Source organism: Lathyrus oleraceus, chromosome 5, assembly GCF_024323335.1.
Source record: "Lathyrus oleraceus cultivar Zhongwan6 chromosome 5, CAAS_Psat_ZW6_1.0, whole genome shotgun sequence".
NCBI classification, from domain to species: Eukaryota; Viridiplantae; Streptophyta; class Magnoliopsida; order Fabales; family Fabaceae; genus Lathyrus; species Lathyrus oleraceus.
This window is the reverse complement of record NC_066583.1, coordinates 538,356,219-538,371,086: the sequence shown is the minus strand read 5'-3', so window position 1 is coordinate 538,371,086 and position 14,868 is coordinate 538,356,219. Positions and strand designations below refer to the sequence as shown.

At 35.6% G+C, this 14,868-nt stretch overlaps 2 protein-coding genes across 2 annotated transcripts; both read right to left on the bottom strand.

Moving 5' to 3' along the window:
* Positions 1-6,569: 6,569 nt before the first annotated feature.
* Positions 6,570-7,238, bottom strand: LOC127081931 (uncharacterized). The gene has a single exon (XM_051022159.1). The coding sequence runs from the start codon at positions 7,236-7,238 to the stop codon at positions 6,570-6,572; it is 669 nt and encodes a 222-aa protein (XP_050878116.1).
* A 3,603-nt stretch (positions 7,239-10,841) lies between these two features.
* Positions 10,842-14,091, bottom strand: LOC127086197 (tubby-like F-box protein 7). The gene is made up of 4 exons (XM_051026909.1): positions 13,544-14,091; positions 12,750-12,837; positions 12,017-12,146; positions 10,842-11,749 (listed from the first exon to the last, which is right to left on the bottom strand). The coding sequence occupies exons 1-4, from the start codon at positions 13,856-13,858 to the stop codon at positions 11,029-11,031; spliced, it is 1,254 nt and encodes a 417-aa protein (XP_050882866.1). The 5' UTR covers positions 13,859-14,091; the 3' UTR covers positions 10,842-11,028.
* Between the last annotated feature and the right edge of the window lie 777 nt (positions 14,092-14,868).

The window sequence follows — 14,868 nt, the reverse complement described above, 5'->3', positions numbered from 1 at the left end:
CAACCGTTTAATTGACTTTGTGATGTTTGACTTTCTGTTTGGTCTTGATCATGGTTGATTTTACTTTTATTTGACCAATACTATTGATTTTTGGGGGTTGATGAAATGTACATTTCATCCCTCAAGATGAATGAATAGTATTGATCAGATGAATTTCCTCCTGTGATTAATTTGGGTTTCTAATTCCCCTCCCATCTTCATCTTCATCCTTATTCTTTCCCAATTCATCATTGGCCAATGATTTCTCAATGACTTTGTGTCAGATAAATCAACATGAGATGGATTGAGATAGGTTCATCCCATCTTTATTTTTGTGTGTGGTATATTTTAGGAGTTTGGTTCTTTGTACCAAGTCTCTAACATGCATTAACACCCATATTATTTCCCGATCTCAGATAGTTGTAACTTCTACATAAGTCCAATTACGATTGCTTAACATAGAGCTAAATTTTTCCCGCAAGGTATAACATTCTAGTAAGTGAGATTGTAAGTCTCTTATTCTTAATGGTATTGTGTGAGGACTTGACCTTTTTTCCATTCATGAGAGCTAGTGGCATACTTGTTGATTTATCCAAGTTTGAGCCCTTCTCATGGATGATGTCTTGGTTCATGCATCCATATTTGTGAATGAATGGTTGAGTGTTCTCCAAAGAATGACTTAAACAAATAAAATTCATCACTAGCATTGACTAACTTCTTATAAATATTGATTTACTTTCAAGTTATTTACTTAATGCAATTTAAATTTTAGTACGTTTATCATTCATTGTCATTTACATTTCATGCAAGATATTTATGTTTCAGTCATTTTCACTTTGCTCACTTGAGCCATATCTTGTGATTGAATACATTGTTTGCTTGTGATTTTGTTCTGTTCGTGGTCTTAGGACCTTAAAATACCTAATAATAACAACAAAAAAAACTAAAAAATATCTTGGTGGATTATTGGACTTGATTTGAACTTTTGGACTTAGAGTAGGAAACTTCCCTATGCTTTGAGGACTTGGCCAATGGCACTATCTGAGACTGAGTTATCCTTGAATGTGCCTTTCATCTGATGTAAACCTTGAGTGCCCTTGGTTCATCTGTCACTTTGTCTCAATGCTTGGTTGTTATATTGTTATTATTATTGATATTTGATGATTGTTTCTGAGAATTCGCCGAGGAATATTTTCATCTGATACATTGGAAGACGTAGAAGACTACTAGCTATTGGAGTGATTGCTTGGATATTGTGGCTATCTTTATTTGATGTCTTGGTCTTCATATGGTTTTCTTGGATATTGCTTATGCTTGTTGCTTGCTTAAACGTCCAAAGGAAAATGAGTTTCTATCTGACATTCTTGTCTTGTGGATTGCATCCCATTGGTCAGATCTTTTCAACTCTTATCTTTTAATTTTTGTCTAGGATAGTCCCTTCATCTCCTCCCACTTCTTTAATTTCAAAATATCTCCCTCTTTTCAAAACCTTCTTTGTTTGTGTTTTCAACTTAGACATATTTTAATAATTAGAAACTTTGGCCTTATGCCATTGATTTTTTAAACTTTTTCTTAAATCAAACTTGTGAATGAACTTAACCATATTGACTTTAATTTCAAAAAGACAAAAAGAACTAACAACCCCATTCAAATATTTGGCCATCCTTGTGCCTTTTTCTGCTAAACTTTTGTTAAAATCAATTGACCAACTTCTTTGAAATTTTTACCACAAACTACGAGGTTTTGATCCCTCATTTTTATGTTGGTACGTAGGCATAAGACCGAAGGTCTTGTCAAACACAAAAATATAATTAATGAATTCTTTTCTCATATCCCCATTCCATTTTTATCAAACATCATTTTGACCAAAAAACACTTGCACAAAAAAGGGCTCCCTAGGAGTACCTATGACACTTTGGATGTTAATACATTCTCTCTCTGTAACCATCCCCCTTACCTGTAATATCTGAAATTTTATTAGTTTTGATTTGAAAACTTCTTATCTTTAGGTTTTGTTCGTACTTTTTCCTTTTTCCTTTGGAAACAATAAAAGCGCGGTGGCGACTCTGGCTTTATTGACGTCAAGTTTATTCATAGCTTGATGGTCATGAATTTACTGCTACAGATTGGAGGTAGCTTAATTAACAGTGAACTAGGATAAAAATAATTGTTTTATTATTTTTGTTCTTTGTTTTCTATGTGTTGCATTGGGTGGAAAAAGATTTTGTTTTTAGAAATCCAATTCAAACCCCCAATTTCTTGTGTTTCCCGTCACCTTCAATCTTAGTTGTACAAATTTATGTTAATGAATTCTCTAAGTTTATGCAGGAAAAATTTGAGATGAGTCTGATGGGAGAATTAAAGTTCTTTTCGGGGATTCAGATAAACCAAAATTCAGAAGAAACATATATCCATCAAAGCAAATATACAAGGGAACTTTTGAAGAAGCTTGACTTATCAGAGTGTAAACCAGCCAAGACTCCAATGTATCCAACACGCATTCTAGAGAAAGATGAAAGCAAACAGGTAGAACAAAAGTTATATAGGTATGATTGAATCTCTCTTATACTTAACTGCTTCTAGACTTGATATTTTACTCAGTGTATGTCTTTGTGCTAGATTCTAATCATATCCTAGAGAATCCTACTTAACAGTTGTTAAGAGGATCTTTAGATATCTGAAAGGTACTATTAACCTTGGGTTGTTTTATAGAAAATCCAAATATTACAAGTTAATAGGTTATTGTTGTAAGTAATTTAATCTCTGCCTTTTCATTGATAAGAATACTCATTATATACAAGTATGACAGTGTCTATATTTTGAAGCTAGTAATATACAATTATGGTGTATACCAATTATAGAGATATCCTAATAATTATACTAATTATAGAGATATTCTAATACTCCCCCACAGTTGAAGCGGGAGGTGGACGGACACTGAGGCTGTCTCTGAAGTCTTGAAAAAGTATGAGAGGAAGTCCTTTGGTAAAAATATCTGCGATTTGATGTTTCGAAGGGATGTGGAGAACCCTGACTTGACCCCAAGCAACCTTTTCACGAACGAAATGAATGTCCATCTTAATGTGTTTCGTTCGTTGATGCCGAACTAGGTTACCTAAGAGGTAAATGGCACTAACATTGTCACAGTACACCATGGTGGCTTTATGAATAGGGCATTGTAACTCAAGCAGAAGGTTTCATAACCAGCAGGATTCGGATACCAAATTGGCAACTCTACGGTATTCTGCTTCAGCACTAGAGCGTGAGAGTGTGGGTTGTCATTTAGATGACCAAGAAAGTAGATTGTCTCCAAGATACACACAGTAGCCGGAAGTGGAACGTCTAGTGTCACGACATCCGCCTCAATCTGCATTTGTATAAGATAGTAATGAAGTAGTAGATGAGGGATTGAAATGTAAACTGTAGTGTTTTGTGACCTGAATGTAGCGTAATATTCTGCGGAGAGAATGCATGTGGGTGTCCATCGGATTATGCATAAAGAGACAGATTTGTTGAACCGCATATGAGATATCAGGTCGCGTGAAGGTAAGATACTGGAGGGAACCTGCAAGACTATGGTAGAGAGATGGATCCTCATACGGGACACTATGTGCGGCACTCATCTTGGGTTTTGTATCAACTGGAGTTGGACAAGTTTTACATGAAGACATGTCGGCTCGTGAGAGGATGTCTTCGACATATTTCTTCTGCGTGAGGAATAGACCATGCTTATGGCGAGTGACAGCAATACCCAGGAAGTAGTTGAGATGTCCTAAGTCTTTCATAGCAAACTCGAAGATGAGGAGAGAGATGATGGATTTCCGTAAAGCATCAGAGGAGGTGGTGAGGATGATATCATCTACATACAATAAAAGATAGGTTAGATGAGAGTATTTCTTGTAGATGAATAGAGAGTAATCACACTTGCTTTGGTAAAACCCAATCGATGAAGTATAGTCGGCAAACCTCTTGTACCAAGCTCTAGGGGCTTGTTTATGCCCATATAGTGATTTGCGGAGACGACACACATGATCAGGATGTTTGGAATCTCTGAATCCTAATGTTTGATACATGTAAACTGTTTCATTGAGTTCACCATGGAGGAATGCATTCTTGACATCTAATTGATGAATGTGCCAAGATTTAGAAAGAGCAAGACTGAGAATACTGTGAATGGTAGCCAGTTTGACAACTGGGCTAAAATTTTATCCACAATCAATGTCAATCTCTTGACCTGCACCATCACCTACAAGTCGGTCTTTATGCCTCTCAAAGGAACCGTCAGATTTTTCTTTATGTCTAAAAATCCACATAGATCTAATAACATTAACATCAGGAGGTTGTGGTACTAAATCCCACGTCTCGTTTTTAATTAAAGCATTATATTCATTATGCATGGTCATTTTCCAATTAGGGTCCTTAAGTGCAGACTCTGGATTCCTAGGGAGGGGATTTTGTGACATGAGTGAGTAAACTGTAGTATTTTTGGTTAGGTTTAAAAATGTCATGTTGACTCCTAGTGATGGGTTTTGTGTTGGCTTGGGTGGTAGGTTGATAGATAGGGGAAGATTATTTTGAAAGGTAAGATTTGATTGTGGGGAGGGGAATGATGAGTTTAGAGTAGGGGTTGAATTTGATTGGGACCGGTTTGAGGGAGTAGTGGGCCGTATTGTTTGAGGGAGTGTATTTGGCAAAGGTGTAGTGTAGGCCATGTTTGGGGAGGTGTTTGGTTTTGAAGGAGGGGCCGATGAATTGTTTTGGTCTTGGGTCATGATATGGTTGATGAGATAAGGGGATAAGTTATTGTCGAGAAACGTGTAGGTAGTAGATTGAGGGGTGTGCAGCTTTGCATAGGGAAAGGTGGACTCATCAAACAAAACATGACGACAAATGATTATTTTGTTTGTTGTCATATCGAGATACTTATAACCACAATGATTGGACATATACCCAAGAAAGACACATGGTATGGAGCGAGGTTGAAGTTTGTGGATGGTATTTGAGGGGAATAGAGGAAAGCATAGATAACCAAAAACACGTAGATGAGAGTATGACGGGTTTTTGTTATATAACATGTAGAGAGGTGACTAAAAATTAATTGATTTACTTGGAAAAATGTTAGAAATATAGGTGGTCATTTCTAGAGCATAATGCCAAAACAAAGGAGGTGGAGATGCATGAATTAATAAAGTTCGAATAATGTTATTAATGGACCTTATTTTTCGCTCAGCTTTACCATTTTGAGAGGAGGTGTAAGGACAAGAGTAAAGAAAAGGTATGCCATTAAGTTCACACATTTTTCGAAAATTGTTAGACATGTATTTGCCACCATTATCACATTGAATTGATTTGATTTCCCATTGAAATTGTGTTTTAATGTAAGCTCTTAGCTTTTGGAAAATAGGATAAACTTGATATTTTTGTGAAATAGGGAATGTCCACAAAAAAATTGAATAGTTATCCAGGAATAAAACATAATATTTGTGACCTGTTGAGCTTAAAACGGGAGATGTCCATACATCACTATGTAGAATATCAAATGGCAACAAGCTATTATTAAGGGAATTAGTGAAAGGAAATTTTATGTGTTTACCAAGAGGACATGAATTACAAAAATGTGAATGTAATTTACTGGAGTTATTACATTCGACCAATTTATTTTTGCAAAGAAAAGACAAAACATGTTCGCCCGGATGTCCTAGACGATTATGCCAAATAGATGGTGACAAAGCTGCAAAGGTGGATGGATGTTTGGCTTTATTCTTGGTCATGTGGTTGGTAATGGGGTAAAGGTCAACTTTGCTTTCACATCTCATGATAGGTATCCCCTTCTGAAAGTCCTTCATAGAAAAACCAAACGGGTCAAATTCAATTGAAACATTGTTATCTGTAGTAAATTTACGACCAGACACTAAATTTTTAATTAGATTTGAAGCGTGAAACACATTTTTTAGGACAAGAGGTGGGTGGGGGTTATCTAGATGTGTACTACCGAGCCCATAAATTGGAACAAAATGACCATTTCCGACAATGATTTTATTATTTTTGCTCAATTTAAAATAAGACGGGAGATTACCTTGCGAGGATGTCATGTGAGAGGTGGCTCCGGTGTTCATGTACCAAGAGGGGTCTGGCTGAGCAAGATTAAGGGTGATGAAAGGACTTTCAATGTCAGTAGGGCTGGTAGTATTAACATTGAAAGTAGCCTGTTGAGGTTTGGGCCCAAGAATTCCACTTTGTTGGGGCTTATGACCATTATTTGGTATATTCCAATTTGAGGTTGGGTAAGGGCAAGGTGGGTAATTCCAAGGACCCCATTGTTGCCAAGGTGGGTAATTCCATGGCTGCCAATGTTGTTGTTGTTGTTGCCCGCAATTTCCTTTTTTGGAATTTCGACCAACACGATTCGGTTTCTTTCCTCTATGATCGCGATATGTCGATGGAGATAGTTGGGAGTTTGAAGCATAGGATGACGGTTTGGGTGCAGGTTCGATGGCTGGAGCTTTGGCCATGAGAGCGGCCGAAACAGAGGAGGCGTGTGATTCGCGAGTGGCACGCTACAACGTGGTTGATTCCTCGAGTTCCTACCGTTATCGTGATGTGGCGAAGGTGGGAAGAGAGTCGTGTTGCTGTATATATGTGACAAACCCAGCGTATGCATCAGTGAGACCGGATATCATTTTAAGCACCAGTCGTGTGTTAGTGACCGGAGAGTCGACGTTGGCGAGTTGATCAGATAGAGTTTTGAGGCGGTTGCAGTACGCTTTTGTCGGTGGAAAATCTTTTAGGTTTATGTTGCTGAATTGATTTTCTAGTTGTACAGCACATGAATTCTTGTTATCATGAAACATAGCGGCGATGCGCTTCCAGCATTCTTCGGCAGTGTCATCGACGATGAGGATTGATTGGAGAATATCCTGCGAGACGGTTGCATACATCCATTGCAGTACCACCGTATCAAGTCGATTCCAAAGTTCAGAATCGTTATCCTTAAGGCCTGTTGATGCTTGTATGGCCTGTGCATCCGATGACGGGATGATGTGATCAAGTACGTTGTGAACACGTGCTTGCACCTTGAAGAGGGCAGACCATGAAAGGTAGAGATTATAATCATTTTCCAATGTCACCGGGATTATGGTTTTGACGTTGTTGATGGCGAAGGCGGAGTGGAAGTTAGGTTTCGCCGCTTGAGGAAGGTTGGTTTGAGAGGTTGATGAAGTGTCATTAGACGTTTGGGAATGGGAGTTTGTTTCTATCATCGTAAAACAGAGGATTAGCGGCGGTGAGAAGGGTTTAGGTTAGGATCATGACAAAACTGATACCATGTAAGTAATTTAATCCCTGTCTTTTCATTGATAAAAATACTCATTATATACAAGTATGACAATGTCTATATTTGGAAGCTAATAATATACAATTATGATGTATACCAATTATAGAGCTATCCTAATAATTATACTAATTATAGAGATATTCTAATAATTGTGATGTTGACTATGCTGGAGATAGACTAGAAAGGAAGAGCACTAGTGAAAGTTGCCAGTTTCTAGGTGACAATCTTATTTCTTGGTCCAGTAAAAGGCAGTCAATAATAGCATTATCAACTCCAGAGGCCATATACATTGCAGCATCTGGTTGCAGCACTTAGATTCTCTGGATGAAAAGTGAACTAGAATATTATTAGTTATATGATAGTAACATTCTTATTTGTGTGTGTGTGTGTGTGTGTGGTGTGTGTGTGTGTGTGTGTGTGTGTGTGTGTGTGTGTGTGTGTGTGTGTGTGTGTGTGTGTGCATGAACTGATTGTATATCAACACATACACTCAAAAGAACATACGTAAAAAGAGAAAAATAAAAGAAGTGTTTCTCACACTCATACACTTAGAACATTTTTGTTAAGTTTAATATTTGATTTAAACTTATGTATCTGCTTTTTGAAGCAACTTGTAAACATAAACTTTATTTATCTTAACCTTTGGTTGGTTTCTTTGAGAGACTAAGTGTAGTCAGAATTCTCAAGAAGTCATTGACACTTAGTCTTTGAGTTGTTTTCCTTGAGAGACAAGGATATAGTCAGAATTTCTCAAGAAGTCTTAGACTCTGTGTCTTTGAGTTTGTTGTAATCAATTTGATTATTGAATTAAGTCCCTATTGAGAAAACAAAATCACTCAGGCACATGAACTAGACATATCTTCATTAATAGCGAATTAGGATAAAAATACTTGTGTTCTTATCTTTGTCATTATCTTTGTTGTATGAGTTTTTGGATGGAATTTTTTTTTAATCCAGAAATCCATTTCAACCCCCTTCCCCTTGTTATGTTTATTTCACTTTCAAGACCGTTAGTCTAGGTGACGGCCGTCACGACGATATGAAGCAGAAAAATCGTACCAGAAAGTGCAGTTTCTTCACCACTTTCTCCCCCTCACTTTGCATGATTACACCAGTTTAAGTACAAACTTTAGCCTATAAATAGGTCATTTAAACTCAGAATTTAGCAACGAAGCTTACATTTAGCCATAAATTTTCTATTGTAAAGCATAAATAATTTACATTGAAATGTTTATGCAATTTATTTTATGCATCTTTTAGAGTTTTTGCTACTGAATTTTATTTCTCGGTGCTGCAATTATTTATTTTATGCCCTGTTACTTCAAGTATGTTGACGTACCGGATAAAAGTGTCGCTTCAAAGCAATTTATTTATGCAAGTTTCAATCATTATCCACTTTCCCGGTTCCTTTACTTTTACTACTTCTTCAATTATGTCTTATTTAATTGCATGTTATTTAGTTATTTATTTTACTGTGTCTAAGTAGATTATTATAGGGTCTGAAACAAGATGACTGTTTTACGGATAAAATTCATACCAATTGCTTAAATAAGTAATTATAATGAGATAAATGTATGTTTTTCAATTTCTGTGTAAATGATAGAAAATGTTTGTTGTGAAGTAGAAATACAAAGACACCAGAAATCATAAACATTGAAGAGATGTTGATTTTCATGCACAAACACGTTGAACGGATTGTGGATGTTAAGAGTGACAGTAATTAGAATCGTCGTGCTGTTAAATCTTTGTTCGATAAAGAAGAGGAAAATCATATATTTATCCGTCAATATTTTATCAAAGAGTTGAAGGGACATAAGAAATCATACACGTAACAATACGAGAAAAAAGAACATTTTGATGAAATTTGAAAGGATCGTTGAAGTGGACAACCCATTCCACTAAAGAAACTGAAACTTGATAGAACAACTTTTTGGATCTAATAGAAGAGTTCACCAAATTAAATGAGATTGAAAGAGAATCAAATTTGCAAAAGTCAAAGACATAATCAAATTTGCAAAAGTCAAAGGCAGAATCATCCATAGATATATATTTAGGTGGTGACACATATTTTGATGCATTTTAATTTCTATCTTAAAATGTATTTAGGTCGTGACTCATTTTTTATATGTAATGTTGGATGGTTATTTTCTACGAAGTAATCTGAATATATTTTGATGTGTTTTAATGTATATCTAACATTATTCGTATAAATATTGGACCATAAATTTTTTGGGTCAAAATCAAGTTTTGTTTGTATTTTCTATGTCAAAAGATATATTTTGTTTGTTACAAGAGTTAATATGAATTTTAAACTCCGGACGCACCCCAATTTATATGCGTTAAAAGGACGATTCCAGATTTTAATATCTGAAATATTTGTGGCACAAGATTGAGTTTCTAAGGTCCATATTGATCTAAAGCTTGTATAAATATGGGTGTTCCTCTCATTTTAACTAAAACAACACATAATGTATCAATATTCGTATCTCGCATTTATCTACTTCAACGAAGAGGACTCCCTCTTGAATTTAGGTTCACATAGATCACCTTTCTTGTCGATCTGAAATTCACGCTAGAGAATCTCTTGCAATATTTAAACAATTGAAGGATTGTGAAACTCTATCACAATTAATGGAAGATACAATTCAACAAATTTGATCTAAAAACGAGTGAAGATTTAATAGTTATGTGGAATACATTTAACCGTACAAAACAAATGTTCAATCAAGATGGATATGACGGTTGCAAGATCGACCAACGATATTTTACGGTTGTCGAAACGTCATTAATCATTTATTAGTGATGAAATATAATATTAGTATATGTTAAGGAAAATCTATGTAATATTATGTATTTTTTTAGTGTCAAATGAAATGTTCATGTTAATTTTCTTTCCTTTCTACAATTGCTTCTAGTTATGATGTAACATTATTTCTTTGTTTTTCACTTTAGTTTATCATAACAGAAAACATTTTACATTGTAAAATTATGAAATTAAGTCTGAAAGTGAATTTGTTATGGATGATTTAAAATCTGAATTTGTTTACCTTTGATTTGACACACACACTCGGAGAATAAAATCCAAACTATATGAGCGTTATTAAATTTTCACCGTGTATATGCGGGAGAAAAAAGCAATCCCTAGAATTTAGGATGGAGATATCAATTAAATACCTCTCTCGTTTACGGAACATTTTGTCACGTGGAATAGTTTCATAAATGGAAATACCCCCTTTCAAGTTTAAGTAGTGGAGCCTAACTTTTTAATTCCTTTTCACTCAATCAAGGGATGGCCCCAAAAACGTGATATTCAAAATAGAATAAACGGCACATGCACGATTCATGCATCATTTATCTCACAGCTACCTGCTTTTATCATCTGATGCAGCTTCAGCTTCAACATCACGTGCTGACCATGTGTTTTGTTAGTAGATTACTACAAACCAACCACTTTCTGGTGGACCATAATAATCCACATTACAGAAGCAAATATAATGTAAAAGGATATCTGGGGCAGAGACCATAGATGTATGACTTTGGAAGATGCCATGTTGTATTGATTTTAATTAGTAACAATATAATATCATTCACAACAAGCTTCTTGCAAAAAATTATTTAGACTCGGTCAAATTAAGTCGAATTAAAAGGAAATAATAACAACTAATCACTTTATATCATTCAGAAAATAAATAAAAGCAGATTATACCCAAACTATATTACTCACAAGCCAGTTTAGTGCCAAAGCTAGTTAAGCAAATCGCAAATGCATGGAAGGCGGATAAGGGCTGTCTATAGTCCATGGTGAAAGTATCATCCCCTACTTTACCAAACTGGAGAACAGTTTCTTGATCTCCTTTTCCTTCGGGTTGGCTCTGGTCCGTAGTGGCAATCAGCTGAAAGTTCTTCACTGATGCCACTGTCACACGACCATGGAAGTTCAAGCACCAGCATTGCAAATGTTCGTGCCACCTTGGAGCTTTGTTTTTCAAGATTGTGTGGGCAGAAGGTTTTTTACGGGGCATCATGTGGTCGGCGAAAGACTTGTAATCTGAGCTTTTACCCTTTGGTGAGACAGCAGAATTGAGAGAGCAAGGGTGCATCTTGTGGCCATCGAAAGACTTGCCATCTGCCCTTTCACCCATTGATGAGACAGTAGACTTCAGAGAGCAAGAGTGCGTCTTGCCGTCTGAGCTTTCACCCATTGATGAGACAGTAGACTTCAGAGAGCAGGTCATTCTCCTTGGCCCTCTTGATTTCAAAAGGTTGAACTTGTAGGAGACATTCCCCACCTCAAAGTTACCAGCAGGTACTTGAGGAACATGAGGGCTTATCTGTTTGCTTGCAAAACGACGGCTAGCTTTGGCACATGATGGTTTGGCACCATTATGGGGTGGACGGCTGTCATAAATTGTGAAGTTGGTGCCAAGAAAATCCGAGCTGTAAAGACATTTTAGTAACTTGGTCAGTAAATACACAAGACAAAGCAAAAGACTAACTACAAATTCAATTAATAGTTTTTCAATCCAAAAAGAAAATAAAAAACCAGATCGGTAGGCAACCTCCAAGCTATCAATGAATGCAGATTTTGGTGTAGGTTTCAATACAATCAAAAGTTTTTGAATTTGTATAGATAAGCCTAAGAGGGCTAAGATGATTAGAATTACATCAATATTATTGACATTATCTGTTGTAAGAAAGCTTTACCTTAGCTTGCCGACATAAGCATTGCTTCCTTGGGATAAATCATCAGCATCGAGCGATATAACATATTCAATATGGGTACCATACCTATATCTTTTAGCTGCCAACAGAAACTTCCCTTTATCTGTGTATGCTGACAATGGGCATAACAGAAAAGAGGTGTGGGAAAAAAAAGCATTAACTTCCCAACTCATCAAGGAAAATATAAAATAGAAAACATAAAGTGTGCAACATCATCCAGCTATATTTGTTGAAATATTTAGAAAAATAAGCCTTGTACTATCATAATTTGAAATTTTAATCACTATCACATTTACAAGCAACTACCACTACACAAACTACATTGATTTATTACAATCCCTCGTAGTATTTTGACTTAACTAATAATTGAAAAACTCGCAGATTTTTCAACCAAATGAAGAGTCAAAAACTTACTGCCACCAAACATATTTTTACAGTAAATAATTTGCTGCCATTTATTAATCAAGAATTGAAACTCTATATCTTATTTTGAGAAACCGAACTAGTTAACATGAGTAAACTGAACAAGGTTTTATAAGACTAGCAAATCACCTTGGAATCAGTCACGTCAACTAACTAGCTAGCATGTTGTTGCGAGTTTGAAAAATATTTTTAGTTTCATTCTATAATATAAAGAGAAGTCACTCCCTTCATAATTCATATTCAACAATCACTTAAACAGGCCAAAAAATTATTTTACCAAAACAGTACTTACATGATGTAAGGGAAAGATAGAGGTAAAATGTGGAGGTCTTTTTATCCCGCTTTATAAGACATTGATGAGGTAGGTCGCGTGGTCCTGGCTGGAATTAGTCAAAACATAACAAGATTTTCAAACATCAAAACCTCCTATAATTCAATTTATGTCTCATTCAATACAAACCAAATAGTAAATAGCCACCAGTTGAACAAAATTAGTCAACAATATGATGAAATCATTACAAGCAAAAGAAACATTCAACCCAGTACAATCAATTAACAAGCACTGCAGAAATAAACCATTAAATCTATTATATGAAACCCATCATGTTCGCGGAACATTACCCTTCCATCTTTTGCACTTGAAACACATAATAAAACAACAATAAATCAATACTAATACCCATTTAACAGACACCTCAATTACAAGATTTGAACTCAAACAATAATTTCTATTACTCAAGAAGTTAAGACACTACCCAATTGCTGCCATATTTCATGCAAAAATCCCAATCACTCACTAAGAATCCTCAAAACAAAATCACAATCAACCACTCACCAATAAACCCTTTTACTTTGAACCATTCCATTGTATTCTAAACAACCAAAACCATAAATTAACTTCACAAACATTTCATAAAAATTAATAAATTCAGGGTTGAATCAAATAAAAAGTATATATTCAAATTTTTCTAGGCCATAAATTACTCAACAGAAAGAAGAAGAAAAAAAAGCAGATACCAAGCAGATACCAATAAGCTAAAACGAAAACAAAGAGAGAAAAAATAGGACTAGTTTCTTCAGCAGGACCTGTTTAAGACAAGACGGAAAAGTGATTCTGCCGTCACGCGGTGATCGTACGGTCTCCCGTGTAACATCTCTCCACCGTTTGCAAACGCAGGCGCAAGCGACGACGTTTTGACGGTGCGGCCACTGATCCTCGGCGGCGTCAACTCGTTTAATAATCTCCGCAAGTAGATCCGGCAGCATGGTTGACCAATCAGTTCCGTCCTCCGATTCACGGACGGCGGTTCCTTTCCGGTCATCGCCGGTAGCATCGAGAGATGGAACCTCGTTTAAGGAACTCGAGAATTTGCCAGATCGAAAAACCTTCATCAACGACATGTGTAATAACAATGGTTCTAGAGAGAATGATTCTAGAGAGAGAGAGTTGATTTAACCATACACAGAAGAAAAAGGAAGAATGTTAAGGAGTGAGGAAAAGAAAGGCGGTGATGGAGAGATGATAAAGAAACTTGCAGGTGAGGGAGATCCGAGAGGAGAGGGTGATGAGATGTTGAATGACCGGTTCGTGAGGCTATCAAAGCATGGTTTGAAAAGTGTGCTGTTGTTGTTAGAAAAGGTTGTGACTTGTTGTAATAATACGATTATGACTTTGTCTAAGCTGGATTAATTACACTAATTACCCTATTTAATCCTCGTGTTTTTTTTTACTACTATACGTTACGTTAGTAGTAGTACAAATAAAGAAAAAAACAAAGCTCTATAAACAAGTTGTCACGTTGTTGTTATAATTGGTTAATTGCGATTAAGAGTTACTAATTGCAGATTCTTCGGTTACGTGTGATTTTCAAATATGCGTTTTTTTTTCGTTTCCTACTTATATATATGACTTAATTGATTGATTGATTGTTGGAATTTTAGTACTTGACATGTGCCAATGTTTGCTCAAATTGGTTGGGAATTTTATTCATATTACTACGTTACAAATCAATTTTCTTGGTTACACATTATGAACCAATTTGAACCAATGGTTTATGAAATAAAGTCTTTGTAAATCTAGATAAAGTCCATTCAGCTAGTTTAATCACTTTTTTTATCAACAATTGATTCATCATTTTTTTTACTTTGGTATCAAGTAGCATAGCGACACGTAATAAAAAAACTAGAGATAAAAATATTTATAAAAGTTATGTATTTGTCTTTTTCCTCCACTATAGAAATATTATTTACATCTTCACTCTATATTGGAAGAGTAGTATTCAAAAAAATTCTAGAAGGGTCAAAGAACAATAAAATATACAAATTCAAATTGTACATAATAGATATGATATTATAATAGATATTAGACTTAGAGGTGGTTGTGGTCCTTTTAAATTTTTTAAGTTTTATTT